Source organism: Acomys minous (assembly GCF_964271855.1).
Source record: "Acomys minous genome assembly, chromosome: 19".
Lineage (NCBI taxonomy): Eukaryota > Metazoa > Chordata > Mammalia > Rodentia > Muridae > Acomys > Acomys minous.
Window position 1 is genome coordinate 11,381,739 of NC_140499.1, and position 22,210 is coordinate 11,403,948.

The 22,210-nt window shown below is 43.3% G+C and overlaps 1 protein-coding gene across 1 annotated transcript in view; it reads right to left on the reverse strand.

Annotated features, from left to right (window-relative positions):
- LOC311589894 (EGF-like and EMI domain-containing protein 1) overlaps window positions 1-21,808 on the reverse strand; it is a 689,354-nt gene extending 667,546 nt beyond the window's left edge. The window contains exon 1 of the mRNA XM_084768621.1: window positions 21,687-21,808. Coding sequence (XP_084624747.1) covers window positions 21,687-21,775 — 89 coding nt within the window. The 5' untranslated portion in view covers window positions 21,776-21,808. The remainder of the gene's footprint in view (window positions 1-21,686) is intronic.
- Between the last annotated feature and the right edge of the window lie 402 nt (window positions 21,809-22,210).

Below are 22,210 nucleotides of genomic sequence, written 5' to 3' on the forward strand. Positions count from 1 at the left end.
ATGTCATTCAGAAACTGAATGGATACTAATATTGTGGTTATGCACACAATAGAATATTATGCAGTTGCAAGGAAAATGAAATTGTGATGCTTGTAGGAAAGAGATGGATCTAGAAGATACTATATTCAATGAGATAACATATATATATGTATATATATATATACATATATATTATCTGATTATATATTATATATATATAATAGCTTTAATAAATTTATGCCACTTGGGGTGATAAAAGTGTCCCTCAAAGGCCACAGGCTAACAAAGAGGCAAGTACCAGGCCATGCATGAGAAATTTCCATTTGAGTTGTTGGTTAGGAGCGCTCAAGAGACTCCCAAAACAATATGGGCTATTGCTGTTTCCCTTGGTGGCCTCCTAGAGGTTGAAGGTAAGTTCCTATTATTGAAGATACCATGCATTTTAAACACAAGATTCAGAAAATCTATTCCCAGTTTTCTGAGAAAGCCAGAATGATTTCCAAGGTGGTTGTACAAGTTTGCACTCCTACCAGCAAGGACTGTTCCTCTTCCACATCCTTGCCAGCATGTGCTATCATTTGAGTTTTTGATTTTAGCCATTCGGATAGGTGTAAGATGGAATCTCAAAGCCATTTTGATTTGCATTTCCCTGATGACTAGGGACGTTGATAATTTCTCAGCTATTTGATAATTTTTGTTGAGAATTCTCCATTTATTTCTGTACCCAATTTTTAATTGGGGCATTTGGTTGGGTGGTGATTGGTTTCTTGAATTCTTTATATATTTTTAGTATTAGCCCTCTACCTCAAGACTCAGCTATACCACTCCTGGGTATATACCTGAAAGATGCTCCACCATACAACAAGGACATTTGCTCAACTATGTTCATAGCACCTTTAGTCATAATAGCCAGACAGAATCTGGGAACAACCTAGATGCCCCTCAGCCAAAGAATGGATAAAGAAACTGGTGTATTTATGCAATTGAATACTTCTCAGCTATTAAAAGCAAGGAAACCTTGAAATTTGCAGACAAATGGATTGAACTAGAAATGATCTTCCTGAATGAGGTAACCCAGACCCAGAAAGACACACATGGCATATACTCACTTAGACACAGATATTAGCCACATAATACAGGATAAACGCACTTTAATACACAAATTGAAAGAAGCTAAAAAAACAAAGAAGACCTTAGAGAGAATGCTTAATACTCATTCAGAAGGACAAATAGAATAGACACCAGAAGCAGCTGAAGAGAAGGAACAGGAAGGGAGCCTACCATAGAGGTCCTCTGAAAGACTCCACCCAGCAGGGGATTGCAGCACATGCTGAGACTCACAGTCAAACTTCAGGGTGGAACGCAGGGAGTCTTATGGAACAGTTGAGAATCAGAAGGACCTGGAGGGGACAGGAGCTCCACAAGGAGACCAATGGAGCCAACAAATCTGGGCAAAGGAAGCGGGTGCTGCAGAGACTGATGCACCAACCAAGGACCATGCATGGTGAGGACCTAGACCCTCTGCTCAGATGTAGTAGATAGGCAGTATTTTGGGGGTCTCATAATATGGGGAGTAGGGACTATTTCTGACATGGACTCTGGTGCTCACTCACGGATCACTTCCCCCCCCGGTCTTGTTAGGCCACACAGCCAGTCCAGATGAGACTTGATAGGCTGAGGTCAGATGTTAGGGGACGAGGGCTCCCCTTTCTGAGGACTAGGGGAGGGAGAGAGAGGGTATATGGGAGATAGGGTTGGACCAGGAGGAGACAAAGGAGGGGGCTACAATCCAGATGTAAAGTGAGCAAATTAGAAATAAAAACAAATGATATTTTTTAAAGATTGAGAAGATTTGAGCTGGGCCTGACCTGAAAGCCTCCCTGAGAACCAGCTTGCAGAATATGAAAAGGTGCTATGCAAGTTGCCCAGAGAGAGAATCGACAGTGTCCTTCCCAGCCGTGACGCCTGTGAACGACAGCAATGACCAGCATGGAGAGATGCCCTCAGAGGTGCGATAGTGGTGGTACTCATGCTTGTGGGAATCAAGAACTCTCTAACTGGACCCAAGGCCTGCTCAGCAGGGAGAAACCTTGTCCATACTAGAAACCTAACCACCTAACCAGGGCTAGTGAGGTCCTGAGTCTTAAGAGGAGACGCCACTGTCACCACACTAGACCAACATAATTCCTGACTGTGGTCCAAATGCTTCCCTAACTGCTCTACCAATAGCTCTCATCCTTCATCAAGGAAGCTTCTCTTTGGAGCAGACAGAGACTATTACGGAAAACTTCAACGGGCCAAACGGCAGAGATCAGCTGACAGTGGTGTGCCTGGCCCTGTTAGAGCTACATCACAGTCCCTGCACTGAAGTCTCAGGGAACACTGAGGAAGAGAGCACAGAAAGACTGGGTCCCACACACTCATATACTGGAATGCTCAGTCCTGGGTTATAGGAACTATTTGGGAAGGATTAGAGGCTTTGTTGGAGGAGGCAGGATGTCTGCTGAGAGATTGTGTCTCACAGAAAAGACAAGCAAGCTACACCCGTGATGCTTCAAAAATATGGGTGCCTAAACAAGACCTGACTACATATTTCACATATTTCAAGACATCACAGTATATACCATATGTGTGTGTATGTGTATGACGCTATGTATATATTTAACATATATTAAATATATTATATATTATTTTTATTATTTAACTGTCCAGATGACCAATGTAAGAATTTAGAGAGATGGTAAGAGTTTTGTGCTTTTCTGAGAGCGTAAAATGAGATAGGGGCAATGAGAAACAGTTCAGGTTTCATCAAAGACTAGCAGTAGAGATACTGTATGATCCATCAATCCTGCTTCTGGTCATGCACTCAGGAGAGCTGAAAGCAAACTGAAAGCAGGATACGGAAGAAATGTTTGCGTGCCCACATTCACAGCAGCACCGCCCATAACAACCAAGAGGTGTAAGGAGCCCAGATGTTCATCCGCAGTTGATAGAGACAATACGGTAAATAGAAAAGTTTTATTCTATAAAATATTATCTAGCCTGAACAAAAAGGAAGGCAGTCTTGCCACATGCTAGGGGATGGCTGAGTCCCTAAGCATAAGGCTACAAGAATAGCCAGTCAGAAAGAGGGAACCACTGGATGATTCTACTTGTGTGGTAGCTACACTCGTGAAAATGGAAAATAGAGAGGTGGCTGTCAAGGACTGAGAGAAGAGAGAAAATAAGGATATACATTAAAGTATAGACTGCCGTATCTGGCTTGAGTTTGTTCTAAAACCCTGACACTGGTGGTCTGAATGGGAATGGGCCTCACACACTCATATACTGGAATGCTCAGTCCTGGGTTATAGGAACTATTTGGGAAGGATTAGAGGCTTTGTTGGAGGAGGCAGTGGGCTTTGAGGTTTCAAAAGTCTCAGTCTTGCTCTCTCTGCCTGCTGCCCATAGCTCAGATGTAAGCTCTCAACTACTTCCCCAGCACCGTGCCTGCCCTCCTGGTGCCATGCTCCCCACCATGATACTCAAAGACAAACCTTCTGAAATTGTAAGTAAGCTTCCAATTAAATCTTTCCTTTTATAAGTTGCCTTGGTCATAGTGTTTTGTTAGAGTACTAGTAATCAATCCTAAGACACACAGAGAGACAGAGGCAGAGGGAGACAGAGACATAATCTAGGTTCAGATAGTCCAGGTGCTCATAAAGATGCTCTAAGAGCAACAGCAGAAACCCAGAACCTCAGTGTGTTTATTTATACATCTGAACCAAGGAGGTAAGTTTCCTGTATGCAGCTGAATGAGGATGAAGGTTTAACAGATTTTGTTGGAGGTCTCTTTAGGGGAGCAGTCTCAGGCTGCAGTCAGTGCAGTGGAGGAAGCTGTGGTTAAAAGTTTTGTACGCACTGTCAACTTTCACACTCACACAGAAAGAGGGTTTTGCCATCCCTGCAAGCCACACCTAGGAAAGGCTTTGGCATCGGGGACACCAAAACACGTTCACTTCCTCTACTCCTCACAGCAGAGTTCTCTTCTCAAGATGAAAATGGTGTTTAAGCCTGGAATACAATACGGATACAGTGAACACTAACATGAAGCATGTGTTCCCTGAGCCAGAATAGATTCTAGAATCACCTAGTGATGACTAGGCCACAAAAGCACTCTTCCTTGATGGAGGTAACTTAGAAATCTGCCTTCATTATTACCACTATCTAGAACTTTCTGTTCACGCATCAAAAGCTCCAAAACAGAACATTTGGAAATTAACTGAAATCTATGGGCAAAACCCACCAGAGTTTATTCTGGAAAGAGCCACACAAACTCTCACTTTAATTCTGCAGGTTCATATTTGCATAGAAAATACATAATTCATAAAGAGTAATAAGTAACTCCCCATACTCAGTTATTGCTGTTTCTGTATCATCTTTATATTTTAATATTGCTAACGTCAGTGTTGCAATCAAACCTCAGCAGACAGATATTAATTTACGCCAAAATCCTATGATGTCATACTGCTTTCTAATGTAGTTTACTTGGGTGAGGGTTTGAGGATCCATTTGGCATTAATCATCACTTCCTTCCATTTCAATATCCCCATGGAAAATCAAATACTTTTCTCCTTTGATGCAGTTTCATTATTAACAATGAGAAATGTTCTTTAAAGAAGATATGATAGATTCTTGTCATGGAGGTTTTGCATAAACTGGAATCAAAGGATTGCCCAATGTGCACACAGTCTGTGGCATTTAAGTGATTGACACTAAATAATTGCACTTAATAAGTCACCTTAATAGAATGTTTTAAGACTAGTTAGTCCTTAAAACACACAACTAGTACCAAAACAGTGTCCTGGAACATACAATGAAGTTTGAAAAGAGAAATGAGAGGCTGAGCCCACAGGCTATGTCACGGACACACAGCAGTCAGGACAACGATGCTCTTAAATGTTGGTCAGAGTTCATTTAAACTTAGGGTTGACATTTTTAGTGAAAGGAGAAGTAGAGGCAAAGAAACATAAGATGAACATATCTTTATCTATCTATCACTGGCTTTTGTAGGCATAAGGTTATTGTATAGTTTAAGTTCTGATTAATATCTCAATGTTGTGTAAACACTGCTCCCTAACTGTTAGCTGGTATGCCAATAAGTCAGCTTTCAGCCAATCACCGAGCAGGGGAGAGAATAGGACTGGACTTCTTGCCAGCCAGGGAAGGAGGAGTTAGAGGAGGAAGTAGGGGATTCAGCCATGGGAAGAGGTGCAAGAAAGACCAGGAGGAAGGAGCTGGAGCTGAGCAAGGCCACAAAGTACAAGTATTGCTGGGATGTTTGCTGGAAGGAAGATAAAATAGCTTAGAGTGTCAAGAATAGACTTAAACTGCTCAAGACTGTGTTGTAAAGCGTTGCTTTAAACAAATATAAGAGTCTCATTTATTTATGATAGCTGGGTTAAGAAATAAACTAAAAGAAAGACACAGTTTTAAAAAAAAATACACCAACAGGCTTTAATTCCAACAAGCTTGTGTTCACACTTAACCCTCAATAAAAGTGAACTCTAGCTATAGAAATACTGTGGGGGATGGGTTGGAGTGACCCCTAAAGTTTGAGTTCCTGAGTGTGATTCCCAGGCACACAAAAGAAGGAGGTCATGACAGCACATGTGTGTAATCCAGATGCTGAAGGGGCAGAGAAAATTGGCCAGTGGCCAATCTGCCTAGCCTAGTCAGGAAGTCCCACATGAACTAGAGAGCCTCTGTCAACAACCAGGGAAGACTGCAACTGAAGAACAGTCCTCAAGATTAAACTACCGTCTCTGTGTGCATATGCAAATGTGCACCTGAAGGGGGCAGGGGCAGACCAGGGGAGAGGAGGGAAGGGAAGGCGAGAGGAGGGGAGAGGAGGGGAGATGAAGAGTATGGGCCATGGAATAAATGTACTTTAAGAGACCTTGGTATTCAGCTGAGAGAAAGGAGACGCGCAGCGAGCATTCCAGTGAGACTGAAATGAAGCAATACTTCACCCCACTTTGGAGTGTGTCTAGCTACGAGATAGAATCCCTCAGGTGTTCAATGAAGCAAAGAAAAAACTACGTAGAGCCTTTGCAACTACCTCTGGGTCATTAGAATAGAGCATAAACTCTCTGGTCCCTTAAATTTTAATGAACCTGAGCCCTTTAAAAGTGGCAGCTAGAGCAAGTTTAGCAGTGAAACAATTAAAATGTTAATGGGGCCTCTCCTGTAAATAGATTTATGAAAGCCAGGGAATGCTGACAGAGTTGTTTCTTCGCTCACACTTCTTAACTGTCAGTTGAATTCAAGCAAAATTTGTTTTATAAGAAATGCAGAGACCACATCTGTATGATGTTACGGCTGGAGCCTACTGTGGTTCCTATATCAAAATTCATCCCAGTGATGTATAATATCCCATAGCTACTCTGCCATCACATAATTGGCTACTGCGCATTGAGTCTTGAGTGCTTACTTGTTTTCTTTTACATTTTGTATTCTGGCATGTTTAAAGGAAGCCTATGCTTGGTGTTTTTTTTTTTTTTCCTCATCGCAATACATAGAGAGTTCAAAAGTTCAGAAGATAAGAAGTGCTTCTCAGCGTAAGCTGTGAAATGCATTGGAAAATAAATTTTTGATGTCAAGATACATTCCCAGTTTATTCATGCTGAGAATTGTTTTCTTATCTTCCCGACTTTGAAAGCTAGGGTAACCAAAATTTTGTTTGAACTCCATAAATACGTAATCAAATTTGACTATTATTTTATTATCATTTACTTCTTTCTGGCTCACACTGAGGTATGTTGACAAATAAAAACCATACATTTCTGTGGTGTATTGTGTGATGACTTGAAATGAATGTTTACTGTGAAGTGATCACTACAGTCTAGTCAGTTACCACAACCAACATCTCACCTAGTCACACTGTGTATATATGTGTGAGAACATGTAACACCCACCCCATTAGCATATGTCAAGTGCACAGTATAGTTTTATTAACTGCATGAACTTAGTTGTACATCGGATTCTCACATGCATGACGCCCTTCACAGTGTGACAGAGCATGTGGGGCTTGAAGCTGTTCAAACTGGCTGATTTTACTGATCAGCTTCTACTACACTAAATCATGGAGGCAGCTTCCTCAATAATTCAAAATCTGAGAGCTGAAGTCTCCTGGGACTGCCTGTCCCCTCAAGGGCAGACTGCACTAAAGCTCAGAATTCCTGTCAATTCCTAATTAAGCATATTAATGAGAAGGAACATTAAACACCACCGAAAACTATCCACTGCAGAGTGACAGAAAACGTCTTCCAGATCATAAGTTGATAAGCGACATAATTTATACACAAGGAACTGACTTCATGGTGTTGCCTAGAAACTTCCTTCAAAATCCCAAACACCCTTTCCACATGGCTATCAAACTGAGTTTGGAGTTTCTTCTTCTTCTTCTTCTTCTTCTTCTTCTTCTTCTTCTTCTTCTTCTTCTTCTTCTTCTTCTTCTTCTTCTACTACTACTACTACTACTACTACTACTACTACTACTACTTCTACTTCTTCTTCTTCTTTAGCAAACTAGAACTCTCTAGACATCTGTATCAAATACAAACATCAGTTTCCATTGCTGAGGCAGACAGATGCACTGTAGCTCCCTACCTCAGAGTGCTGCACATTTCTGTTATTTATGGATAACTTTTGTGCTGGACATTAGCACTCATCCTGGAAGAGATGGAGGAGACCATGGAGTTTATCTGGAGCAAAGGCTGCAGGGCATTACATCACAAAGTGCACTTGGGAACCCTGGGACACGGTGGCAGGAGTAGAACTGCATGTGCCTAGGAACACAGAGACTCCGCTCCCTGTGCAGCAGGGGCCTCATAAGACACTTCCCTTGCCCAGCTGCTAGCACCTCACTCCAGTGAATGTCCACCTGACCCAGCCCATGGCCCCTTCCTATGCCACCATGATGACTTCCAGAACTTCTTATACTGAATTGGGATTCTTCCTTCTAATACCAGCAATGCTAGCCCCTAACTCCTTCATGCTAGGTAAGTATCCTGTAATAATACGTACTGATATGTCTCCTAGAAACTATCTCACCTTCCTTTATAATCCTGCAGATGCAAGAACAGCTTGATAGTTGTGACCTGGGAAGTCCTGCTGGAGAAATATGGAAGGACAGTCTCTCTGCTGAAACTTCTTTTTAATTTCATTTATATAAATTATTTATTCATTTATTTAATCACTTTACAGCCTGACCCCAGCCCCATTCCTCCTGTCCTCTCAGTCCTGTCCTCTGTTCCAACCCTATCCCCCCTCTCCTTCTCAGAGAAAGGGAAGTCCCCCTACCCATGGGTACCAACCCACTCTGGCATCTCCAGTCACTGAAGAGGACACCCTCTAACTGGACAGGACCCCTAGTGGAAGAAGGGGAACACAAACCCACCCACAAGAGTTCAACTCAAGTCACAGCAGAACTAAGCACAACCCCTCCCACTGAGGCCTGACAAGGCAGCCCAGCTAGGTGGTATAGCTGGGTCTTGAGGTAGAACTATTCCCAATTTTCTGAGAAACCACCAGTTTGTACAAATCTATACTCCAACACTGTAGAGCAGTGTCCCCCTTGCTCTACATCCTGACCAGCATGTGCTATCACTTGAGTTTTTAATCTTAGCTATTCTAGTAGGTGTAAGATGGAATCAGAGCCATTTCCCTGATGACTAAGGAAACTGTCAATGGGACAAAATGGCATTCTACAGAATGGGAAAAGATCTTCATCAAACCTAAATTGGTCAGAGAGCTAGCACCCAAAATGTATAAAGAACTCAAGAAATTAAACATGACTAAACCAAATAATCCAAGTTAAAAATGGAGTACAGAGCAAAACAGAGAATTCTCAACAAGGAATCTCTAGTGGCTGAGAAACAAAGAAATGATCTGCTGAAACTTCTAACCAGAGTACTAATGAACAGAGAATAATCAAAGATACAAAATGAATATCTGCTCATGCAAGATGTACAGAGAGTCTTCTGCAGAGGTCTCCATTTCTAATCCCCATGACCAAAAATGATGCCTGTGGGAGTGATGTTCTCTAGTAGACCAGTGCGTGTCCACTGGGCCTTTGTAGGCGGTTGAGGCTGTCACTCTCCATGGGTGGCCCTGTCCATTTGCCAGGATCCTACTTTATACAACTTTTCTGAGGCTGTCTTCAGCACCTCAATAGATCAACTTCCTCCTTGGGGCCTTTTCCCTCAGCCCTGTCTCTCTATATCAGAACACCCCAGTGTCCTTTCTTGCTGATGCTTTCTCCTCACCTCTCCACATTAGCATCATACTGTGGCCCCAGTGCAGAGCACACTTGTGACTCCTCTCTTCTGGTCTTCTCTAGGAGCCCACAGCTGGGACCCCAGGGCACACAGGCCCACATACTGACTCTAGAACACCTTCCAGAAGGCTCCTTGTATTCCCAATGTTCCCATTTCCTTAAAACCCTTTTCCCTCAGCTAACACTCTCATTTACCCCTCTTGATAGTAGTCCTTCCAGTCTGTCATTTTGTTTTATTTTGTTTTGTTTTGTTTTGTTGTTTTTTGTTTCAAGACGACTTTCTCTGTGTAGCCTCGGCTGTTCTGGACTCACTCTGTAGATCTGGCTGGCCTCAAACACACAGAGATCTGCCTCTGCCTCTGCCTCCCGGAGTGCTAAAATTACAGGTGTGCACCACCACCACACCCGGCTAGTCCTTTTATGTCCAGCTATATCTCCTGTTTTTAGCATCACCTACTTGTCCTTAGACTGCTGACAGAAGCACCAAGTGGGACACTCTGGGCCTGGATTTATTTCTAATGCATTCTTCGCTCAGGATATGAATGTAACTGTGCTTCTAGTTTGAGTCCAAGTCCTGTTGGCCATGGGAATAAGAAGCTGAGGTACAGAGCATACCCAGATGAACAGCGTGTTAGCGTGAACCCACACTGGTTGCTAGTTCCACAGCAGCGTGCTAAGCCTTCCTTGCCTGTTCCATCTCCCTAGACTCTTGTTTTGTTTAGCTCTGTGCAGTCTACTCTCTCCAGATGTGCAGGTCAAAAAATGAATTATCAGAGCCGGGCGTGGTGGCTCACGCCTTTAATCCCAGCACTCAGGAGGCAGAGGCAGGCAGATCGCTGTGAGTTCGAGGCCAGCCTGGTCTACAAAGTGAGTCCAGGACAGCCAAGGCTAACACAGAGAGACCCTGTCTCGAAAAACTAAAAAAAAAAAAAAAAAAAAAAAAAAAAAAAGAATTATCTCAGTTTCCCTAAGGGAAGGTGTTGCCTCCATTTCTTAGTCTCATCCATCTGCCACAACCATTGTCATCAGCCCCTTACATCCAGCATACCTTTACCCACCCAAAGGAGCCCGGTGAAGGATGACCAGCTCCTGCCAAGCTACTTGGAAGCCCTGCTCTCTTCCCTTCTCCCAGATGGGCTAGAACCACGTATGGGTAGTCATCGGTTTATTGTTTTACATTCCTCCAGATCTTACATATCTCTGAACAAATGTTTGTTGAACAAAGTTACAAGGACGGAAAACCAACACATATAAAGGAACCAAATGAGTGATCTGACTTCAGTATCAAAGGGAAAACAGAAACAAAACAAGAAAACGATCGAGCACTAGTGTCTGGACAGGGGCTCTGGGATGGGCTCAGCAAACCGATGCGTACCTAGTTCCAGTGAGAATGTGCTCACAACCAAAGGGTTGGATGCAGTGGAGAAGAATAAAACTGGGCTTACACTTTAGCGTGTGCTGCTAAAACACGAAGAAAAATGTTAAGAGTGAGGAGAGATAGCTTTTCCAGGTCTCTAGCACATCTCTTAAAAATTTTAGACAGCATCATGGTGTGGATGGGGGAGCTCAGTGGGAGAACACCTGCCTCACCTACACAACGCTGATGCCCTGGAATCCATCCCTGGAACTACAATAATAAGAACAAAGATTAATTAGTGCCATTGACAGCCTGTTCACCTTCCGGAAGGATGTTTCTACAATAAACAGCCTCCGGAGGAGGACAGAGCATCTCTTGCTGCGGGGGGCGGGGGCGGGGGAGGGAAGGAGTTCTCCTGAGCATTAGAACAAAGACTATTTCCCCACTTAGTGAGGGTTTGAAGGGGTTGTAAACAGGCTCCTTACAACACCCTCAGCGCTCAGCTTCTCGGCTCTGACTGTGTGCAGTGCAGTGCATCTTTTGGACATCAAGAGCCCCGTGGACGTGAGGGAGGAGGTTAGTGATGCAGGCACTAAGCTCATGCTGTCTGCACTGAAGGGATGACAAGCGGGAGACTGACTTGACTGAGGAATCTGTCTTTTCTCCGTTGCTAACAGCTGTGGCCGACTAACCTGCTAGCTTATGACATTTCATAACTCCTCACTAAGAGAAGGGGACTGGAGAGAAGAGACAAGTGTTTAGTAAATGTTTATGAAATTGAACAGTGTCAGAATAAAAGTCCCCATGTACAATGCAACAATTAGGCACACAGAGTTCAGACCAGCATAGATCTGAGTCCTGGCTCTTTCTGAATTAACTCTATGAACTTTCTCTGGAGCGTCATGTCCTGATGTGCAATTTCTCTAGGTAAATGTGAACTCTCCATACGTTTGCTTCCTTATCATAACATAAGCACTTCAGTGTCATCTTCTGATATGGATTTTGTGAGGACTGAGTGAGTTAAAATATACAAAGCATATAATTTGTTCCTAGCACATGGTAAATATTTTAAAACTTTATGATAACTGATAACCCAGTTGTTTAATGAAAGGAAATGGTTACTAGAGACTCGCTTTTGAAATAAACTCATTTTAAAGTCACTTTTGAAATATCACACATCACATATATATGTATATATAAAGATGGATAGTGGGAGAACACATATGCATCTGTAAGTGTATATGCATTATATATGCACATTTATCCCTAATTCAGCCACTGAAAAGGAGACTGAAACCTTTCATTTGCAACAGTGTGTTAAATGAAATAATCCAAGCACAGAAAGACAGATACTACTTGGTCCTCACTCATATGTGGCATTAAAAGTGTTGCTTTCAGGAACATTTACCATACTCTGGTGATGAACAGAGGCAAAGGGGGGAATAGGGAAGAAGGGTGGTGTATCATTGACAAATAAATTCTAAGTACAAACAGAAGGAGCAATACATTCTGTTTTATTGCATCGTAGAGTAAGTGTATATAGGCAGAGACCCTGACTGAGTGAAGTCCTGCTTGAATGTGTGTTGACATAAGCACAGACTCTTGAGGAAGCCAAGACCAATTGGCTCATGGTAAATTGACAAAGCCATTTCCCAAGTGGTTCAGGTTTGAGAAGGATCAAAGTCTTCCTTGAGAAGCCCTAGTATGTGTGTTTATGAACAATTGACTAGTGTGTGCAAGGACCAACAACTGCAGCGTCCTCCTCCATAATGTTTACTGCCTGAGATCACTGCCTACAGAGACTTCCTACCCTGACCAGCTAATCATCCTTCTGTGCTGTACCTAATAAACATGCTGGGGCTCCAGGTTGTGAGCAGTGCTTAATCCCACCTCACAGTATGTATGCCCTTGTGTCTATCCTTTCTAAATTCCCTTGCCACCCCTATCCAGGATTCTGCGGGCAGAGAATCACGGCAAGTGTAGATTGTAACAATGTCATCTATGTATATTATATGTATTCCAAGCTAGAAGAAGAAATTATTTTAAATATTTTCAATATGAAAAGTGATGAGTCTGCAGAGATAACTCAATAAATCAAGTGCTTGCCTTGCCAGAACCTACAAAAAGGAGGAGGCAGAGCCAGGCATCGTGGTATGTGCTTGTAATATTAGTGATAGGCAAATGGATGCAGGTGGAGCCTGGAGGCTCATTGAGTACCCAGCCTAACACACTGGGCAAACTTCAGGCTATTAGGGAACACTGTCTTTGGAAAAGTTGAAGATGATGGGCAACACCTGAGGAATTATGCTCAAGGCTGTCCTTTGGCAGGTACATTTGCACACTCACATGTAACACATACACACTGAAGTAAATGGCTAAAGATACAGACAGGCTTACCTGAACTTAAACATCACACATTGTATACAGGTGTACTATATCCCACCGTGACACTCAAGTTTCACAGTATACATCAAAGTGAATGTAACTTTAAAATTATATATATATATATATATATATATATATATATATATATATATATATATATATGACAAAATTTTAAAGTACATGAAAAAGGCCATGAGCTAACCATAATGCTGTGTGAGCACAAGGAGCAAGCTGGGATACATGTAAAAACAGGACTAAGAACTGCACAAAGGGTATTTCAATGCTGGCATTTATTTAGGATTTGGCCACTAACAGAAATGTTAGATGTTTCTATAAAAAGGCTTGTTGTAATCATGTCACCTTAAGCTCAGAAGTGAGAAAATAAATTAGAAGAAAAGTAATTTTTTAAAGTTCTCAGGTATAATAAAAGAGTAGATAGGCAAAGTGTCCAAAAAAAAAAAAAAAAAAAAAAAAAAAGCAAGCGTAGGAGGCAGGAATAAGGAGAGATGGCCTGTGGCATTCTGAGCTGGACACCATGGAGATGATAAGTACTTGGCTCGAAGTGCACGTCTGTGGTTCTGAAGAGCCAGCAGCCAGCTGTGGAGATCGAGGCCACATCAGAGTAGACTGTGTGATGGAGCTGGTAGGAAGAAAGGGAGGAGAAAGGGCATGGCCAGGGGCAGAGTGGGAATACAGAGACAAAAAAAAGCAAGAGAGGAGCTATAGAAAAGCAGAAACGGAAAGCATTAGCAATGCCACATGCTACAGAAAGTGGGGGGTGGGGTAGCCTCAGTGAAGATGGCTTCTGGGAAAGAACAACAGCAGAGGGAACCAGACTGCAATCAGCTAACTGATAAATTATAAGAAATGAAGTTTCAGATAGGTAGCTCAGCGGCAAGGTGCTTTCTGTGCAAGCATGAGGACCTGGGTTCAATACTCCAGCATCATATAAAAGCCGCGCATGCCTGATAATTCCAGGGATGGGGAGACGGAAACAAGAGGGTCCCTGAGGTTGCTGACCAGTCCACATATGAATTCCAGTTTTGGTGAGAGACCTTGTCTCAAATAACAAAAACAAACAAAAATCCAGGCAGGTAAGCCAACGGAGACTGAATAGAAGACGTAGAAATAAATGGATAAAGCTATGCCCATATAATTTTTTTACAAAAGAGGCTAAAACATACATTAGATAGCCTATTCTACAAAGTATGTGCACAAATCTGGATTTCTGCCTGCAGAAGAATGAAATTGAGTTGTTATTTTTCACCTTGTACAAGAAAGTCAATCAAAATGGATAAAATATCTTAATTTGAAACCTGAAATGCTAAAACTTCTAGATGAAAACATAGGGGCTATTCCTGAAGGCTCTGGAGTAGGCAAGAACTTTCTGAACAGAACTTCAGTGCAACAGAAGTAGTCCCCAAGTATCAAGAGATGGGACCACATGAAATTAAAATCCTTCTGTGCAGTAAAGGAGACCATCATAGGAGCACAGACAGCCCACAGAATGGGAGCAAGTCATTATCAGCTACAATTCAAAGGAGAGCTAACACCAAGGAAATAAAATTGCCAATCAACAGATTGCTTAAAACCTGAATGCACAATGTTCAAGAAGAGTAAGGAAATGCTTGGGGGGGGGCATACGTGACCACCTACCATTTTTTAAAACTGCTCAACATTCGTGGACATAAAGAAAAAGCAAACTAAACCTACTTTGAGGTCCCAGAGGCACCTTATTCACTGCTATGAAGAATGCAAATCAATACATCCACCTTAGTTAGAGTTACTATTGCTGTGATGAAACAACATGACCAAAATAGCTTGTTGAGGAAAGGGTTTATTTGGCTTACAGTTCTAAAACATAGTCCATCATCAAAAGACTTCAAGACAGGAAGTCTTGAATGAGGCAGAAACCTGGGGCAGGAACTGATGCCAAGCCATGGAGGGGGGGCAGTGCTGCTTAGTGGCTTGTTCACCATGGCTTGCTCAGTCTTCTTTCTTATAGAACCCAGGACCACCAGCTCAGGGATGGCATCACTCACAATGAGCTGGGCCCTCCTGAAGCACTACAGGCTTGCCTGCAGCCTGATCTAATGGAGGCATTTTCTTAATTAAGGTTCTCTTCTCTCAAATGACTTTAGGTTATGTCAAGTTGACATAAAACTAGGCAGCACTCCTGATCTCCCATGTTCATGGATCGATCGGATTAGCGTAGTAAAAATGGCCATCTTACCAACAGCAATCACAGATTCAATGCAATTGCCATCAAAATATCAACACAATTCTTTACAGACCTTGAAAGAACAATTCTCAACTTTCACATGGAAAAGCATAAAAATCAGAATAGCTAAAAATAATTTTGTGCAATAAAAGAACTTCCGGAAATATCACCATCCCTGATATCAAGCTGTACTACAGAGCAATAGTAATAAAAACCACATGGTACTGGCATAAAAACAGACAGGTTGATCAATGGAATTGAATCTAAGATCCAGAAATAAACCCACACACCTATGGGCACTTGATTTTTTTTTTTAAAAACAAACCAAAACTATACTGTTGGGGGAAAAGCTTCTTCAACAAATGGTGCTGGCCTAACTGGAGGTCTGCATGTAAAAGAAGAATGTAAATAGATCCATATTTATCACCACACAAAACTCAAGATCAAGTGAATCAAAAGCATCAACATAAAACCAGGCACAATAAATCTAATACAAGAGAAAGTGGAGATCAGCTTGGCATAGGGGATACCTTCTTAAACAGAACACAAACAGCTCGGGCTCTAAGGTCAACAATTAATAAATGGGACATCATGAAACTGAAAAGCTTCTGCAAGGCAAAGGACACTGTCAATGGGACAAAATGGCAGCCAACAGAATGAGGAAAGATCTTCAGCAACCTTATATCCAACAGATGGCTACTATCCAAAATATATAAAGAACTCAAGAAATGGGACATGAACAAACAAATTAACCCTACTTTTAAAAATCAGATTGTAAAGTGAATAAATAAATAAATAATTTAAAACTATCCAGCATAACATTCATTTGCAAATTAATATGGGTTTCCTTAAGAAGTTAAAAACAGAACTTCTACATGACCAAGGTGTTCCACTCCTGAGTATGTACCCAGAGAACTCTGGACTTTACCATAGAGATATTTACATATTCATGTTTATTGTTTCTATATTTACTACAGCAAGGAAACAGAGACAGCCTGGATCTCATCAACAAATGGTTAGGTTTTTTTAAATCTCGAACATGTTCAAAATGGAGTATGATTCAGCTGAAAGGGAAAAACGGAAGCGCTAAACCTGAAAGAAAAAACAATGGCTTTAGAGAGTGTGACATAAAGTGAGGTCACCCAATCTCAGAAAAAAAAAAAAGACTGTCCTCATGTATATGCAGATCCTGGCCTATAACTGTATATACACGTATATCTGTAAAAAAAAAATTATGGGTACAGTATACAAAGACAGCTTTTAGGTGACGAGGAAGGACAGGACGCACAGGAAGGACACATGTGTCAAGTTCTAACTGTTGTACACTTTTCTTTGTGCTGGATAAGTGCATAAAGATGCAAGTGAAGTGACAGGGTAAACCCTAAGTGAAGGCCCACAGCTTCGGAGCTGTGATTGCATAGACATCCACGGAGAGGTACAGAGATTGAGAGGGCAAACGTGTATGGGAGTGGCAACGTTAATCTAGTCATGCAGTGTTTATTATTTGTGAATCCATTAGAATAAAGTGACATATGTGCGTTTTTATGTGTAGCCTTGGCTGTCCTGGACTTGCATTGTAGACCAGGCAGGCCTGGTACTCACAGAGATCCACTTGCTTCTGCCTCCTTAAGTGCTGGGATTACAGGTGTGAGCCACCATGCCTGGCTGTGATTCTTAATTTCTTTTTTAAAAAAATTAAAGTGACAAGTGACAGAAGCAGATACTCAAACTTATCCTCCGGGCTACATACTCCTGAGCACACATGTATATACACAAAGAAAGAAAGAAGAAAGGGAAGGAGGGAAGGAGGGAGGATGTGATGGAGGGAAGGAGAGAGGGGCAGGGAAGAAGGATACAGAAGAAGCAATAATGAGCTGGCTTTAGCTGGGCACAGTGACATAGTCTGTTATCCCAGCACTCAGGGAGGTAGAGGCAGGCAGATCTCTGTAAGAAAAAAAAATTACATTAAAGGTGGGGCAAAGGAGCAGGATCAAGAAAGGTCAAGACAGATGAAGATGACAAACAGAAACTAGAAAAATATTTGTAAATGGAAAGGAAATAGTACAAATGAAAGAGCCACAAATAAAAAAAAGAAGGGGACACAGACAGAGAGAACATGTCAGGCAGCCTCTGAGCATCCAGGATGCTTCATGCCCTAGCAGGAGTGAGAAACCCTCCCCACGAGAGACAGCAGACAACGAAGCATGTGAGACAGGGCAACAGAAGCCAGGAACCATGGGTGTAATACCAACATTATCAATAAGCGTGGATTGCTCAAGCTGTAAGGCAAATGCTTGGGTCCAGCTGGTGGGACGGCAGAAGGCACATCTGTTGCTAAATATAAGTAAACAGCTATACATCTAATAGAAAGATCAGAGGGGCATAGTTTGAACGGAGATGAAAAATGATAGAAGGACCACCAGGGAGTACGGTAATCAGAAACAAGGACTCTAGACACAAGAGAGGGATCAGAGGTGATGGCGCCACCACTCCCCAGCCAGGAAACCAGTCAGGTTCTAATGTCCTTGATGCCCCCCAGGTTTCCACATCAGGTGCAGAAGTTTAGACCACATTTCTGCACATCGGTGGCAGGGAGGGATAGTACTGTGGTCTGTACATGAACCTCTCAGAAGGCTTGTCATAACTGCAGAGCTCAGAGGTGAGCATTTATAGAAGTGACTGACTGGCTCCTGAGGGCAATGACCTAGTCAATAGATAAATCCCTAATGAAAATCTCAATTGAATGGCCTTGATGGCAGGGAGTGATCTAGTTACAGGAAGTAGGTCACCAGGGCACACCCTGGAAAGATATAGCTCATCCTCCACCCCCAGCATCCTCTCCCTTCTAATCTACACTTAAGCGGGCAACCTTATCCCACCACACACTATTGGCTGTGCTGTTCTGACTCATCAGAGCCCAGGATTGAAAACTAAGACACTACGAGCAAAGCAAACATCTCTTCCTTTACTATTTATACAGGCTTTTCTCGCTGCACAGCGAAGATACATGCCATATTTTGAAGTCTATGTCAGAACGGCCTCTGTGAGATGCCCATGTTCTAGGATGGATGTGAGACGTCCCAAGCAGTTCAGAAGTGTGCTGGGTCAAACACTGACTTTGCCTTCTTAAAGTCTCCCCACCCAGGTGCTAGACAAACAAACACCCCAGGTTCCACAAGAACTCGGGCACTGTCTTAATTCAGTCCTGCCAGGTGGAGTCTCTACAGCTCCTCCAGGTTCATTATTTTCATTTCATTAATTATTATGCAAGCGTTCACAAGAACACATCACAGAGGCTAAAATCTAAGACAACTGATGACAGCTGGGCATTGTCTTTGGTGCTTCAAAGATTTGGGTAGAGTTTATTTACTTCTCCTAATTAATCCTGTGAAAAACATGTACAGAGTACCATTAACATTAGTAGGTTCATCAATATCCCTTTATCAAAATGTCATCACCAAGTGGCCCACACTGTTAGACTAGCATTCATGAGGCGGAGGCAGGAGGATTACTGAGAGCTCAAGGCTATAGCAGGATATAATGTATCAAACCAGGAGGAAACCATAAGGCCAACACCCAGAGCAGTCAGAAACTCTTCAGGAGTCATCTTCAGTAGGCAGAGGGAAATGAGCCCTTCCTGTTCAGGACCACCCCGCGATTGGTGGCGCAAGTAGCACTCAAGTGGAGCACTGAATGCCTACAGAACCTGGAGTGGTTGCAAACCAGAAGAGGTTCCCAAAGTGCCTTAGCATCCCCTGGGTTGAAAATACCTTCACTCCCACTGAGATGGGGGAAATTAAAACGAATTTCATCAATACAACCTAGGCCTGAATGTTCTCAACTAGTTAAACTGAAACCAGGTGGAGGGGTACAGACCCCGCTTGTAACCTCGGTACTTGGGAGGTGAAGGCAGGAGAATCAGGAGTTACAGGACACTTTCAGCTGCATGTGGGTGAGATCAAGTCTAGCAAGGTCTGGACAAGACTCCTCATCAAAAACAGAAAGACAAAGAAAAGAAAGAAAGAACCCCAGCTCTGCAACCCAATTGTCTGTGTTCTGATCTGGCGTTGCGAATTTCAACTCAGCCATGCCTCGTCCTCATTAACGGGTGTGAGAGCACTGCTTATGTCACAGGACTGGCAAGTACAAAGCAGCTTGAAGTTATCTGGACTCTAAATAAGAAGTCATGAGAGGTAACTTCTAGCTGTGGTTTCAGATAACAGCTCCCACAATGAGCATGTCAGTGGAGTGCTAGTGTTTTGAATCAGCCTGACATTAGTCATCCAAAGTTTCCAAAATGTGATCAAACAAAAATACCAGATGGATGGATCATCACTAGAAAATCCATGGCACACATCTTTTGTCTCATTAATAACTTTTTAGATGAGTTTACCTTCTAATGGATACAATTGTAAATGTAACCTGTATCTAGATCTTTTGCTTAGCTGCCCCTCCATAGTCACTTGGTCTTCTAAGCTACATATGAGTCTTTCCTGCATTGATGGCCTGTAAGTGGTAGGTCAGTAGGATGGTGGACTTTCATTAGTTGTCATTAATTACCTCGTCAGATGCCTGCTTTCCCTAGTAACGAGACCTCAGAGGTCAATAGCAAACTCATGAAGAATTCTCTCACAGTTTACAAATAGACAGGTGTGGTCGCCAAGTGCTATGCTCGGCTGTATTCCACATGCCAAGAATTGCAAAGAAGCCTGGCAATTGTTGCTACTGTGGTTCCCAATGAACAAACTCCGGCACCAGAGAGGACTGCCGACAAATATGAACTGGATTTCCCCTACCAGAAACCACTAAAATCCTCAGAGTGACTTCAGCAATTCCTTGGTAAACACATCTCAATTAAGTTTATGGGGTTTAGTATCAGACTTCAACTCACTTGATATATAAATCATATATATATGAGCTACAATTCTTTTTTTAATACAGTGTCATCATTCCAGACCCAAGAGTCAACCATGAAAGGAGAGGTGCACTCTGTCATATAAGAGAGGAGTGTCTTCCCACTGGGGTTGGTCATCGTTTAGGGGTGACTGAGACAACCTAGTAAGGTGACTAGGGTTCACGTTGACAATGACACAGCCAAAGCAAGTTTGCTCTGAAGCAGTTTGTATGATAAAGGCTTTCCCGCATGCACAGAGTGATGCTTTTGAAATGAACCAGGGTCTGAATTCACCTCTTCAAAGTACACAATGCAAATCTTATCAATTCCAGGGAAACCGTACTCACAGTAACTCTGAGAATTTCAGACAAATCCACAGTTAGCAACTATGTAGTGAAGAAGTTATGAGACACAATGACACCCTGGCCCTGTTCATAGCTAACGCTTGTGCAGTGACCAGGGGGTGAACTAAATTGCACAAAGGGTGAAATATTGAAATGTAAAGCAGACCCCAAACAATGCTTTTCTTGCAGGGAGAAGTGAAGCTGAGGAAAGGTGTGCGTAGCTTTGGGTTTATTTCTCTAAACCGTTTTCTATTATATAATATTCATATTTCAGAAACACAAAGGAGAATGAAGAAAATTTGAAAAGGCTTTGCTCTCTGCTCATAACAGCCCAAGAGCACAACAGGAAAAGCAGGATTTGAGCTAGGTTCTCCACTGGACTGTACGAAGCACAGGATCCCGATGTTAAAGCAAGATCTGGCAAAAAACTTCTCCAGCTGGTTAAGGAGATCAGGATATTAGACTTTTCGCAAACTCCTCCCGGTGAGTGTTTCACAAGGAACCCAGAACAGACATTTCCCAGTTTTATCTATTTCTAATGCCGAAGGAATTCTCCCAGCACCCCTTCCTCTTGAGCGTCAAACCACACAGAGAGCCCCTCTTAGGCTGCTGCTGAAACTCACTTTGCTGGCTCCTTGCCTCTCTCATCAGACCTGTGAAACAATCCATGCTTTGGACTTTATACCTCCCAAAAAAGGAGGAAAATGTGTAGGAACACATTGGATTCTACACACACACCGCACAAAGTCAAGATATTCCCTATTCCATGAGATTTCATGCAAAAAGCCTTGTATATAAAGTGGACAGCTACTCCCCAAAAAGAAATTAAGTGAAACACATACCCACAAGCACACATACACTCAAACTCGGGCGGGGATGGGTGGGTGGGGCTGGGGGTCTGGTAGGTGCTAAGAAAACATCAGGTTGAAAGCACTGGACCTTCAGTAGCAGTAGTTCTGCTGGGCGGTGGTGGTTCCTGAGGTCTAGTGTGTGATAACGTTCCCGCCCCATACTGGTCAACCCCAATTTCCTCATGCCTACCGCCCGGTAATAAGTACCCCATCCCTCCATTGCTTCCCAGAGAGACCTAGTCTCTGCCCCTGCCATGGTTTCGCCTGGGTAGGGCGGGGGCGCACAGACCAAAGCTGCTCTGTGAGCGCGTTCCGGAGCTGGCGGGCACCACTTACATGCCGGGCTGGAGGTGTAGGGCGCTTCCTGGCGGCCAGTTGGCGGCGGCCCAGATGCAGAAGCACCAGACCCACGGTGGGGAGGTCATCTCCGTGAGGGTGAGCCACCGCCCCAACTGCACGTGGTGCACCTCTCGGGATCTTCAAGTCCGAACCCCGCGCAGAAGTTAGGCTCGCCAGGCAGAAGTTCCAAGTGCCGGGCTCGCTCTCGAGGACCGCGACGTGCGTCTGGCTGCGGAGGGCACCGCAGCAGCTCGAACCCAGCAAGCGACCCCCGCAACAGCGCGCAGGCTAGCAGTGGCCGGCCAGACCAACCTCGGGGCGCGGTAGCCCAAGAGCTGCACAGCCTTGCACTGCAGGAGACGACTGGAGACTAGCGAGCTTAGCGGTCCTGCAGCCCCCGCAGCCCCGGTGCCATGGCAACGCGCTTGCCGCCCTCTGGCCCCAGCCCCTCTGGAGCGCTTAAAGAGACAACCCCCTTGGCCAAAGCGCACTCCTTGCGCTGCAAGGAGGCTCCCGCCCCC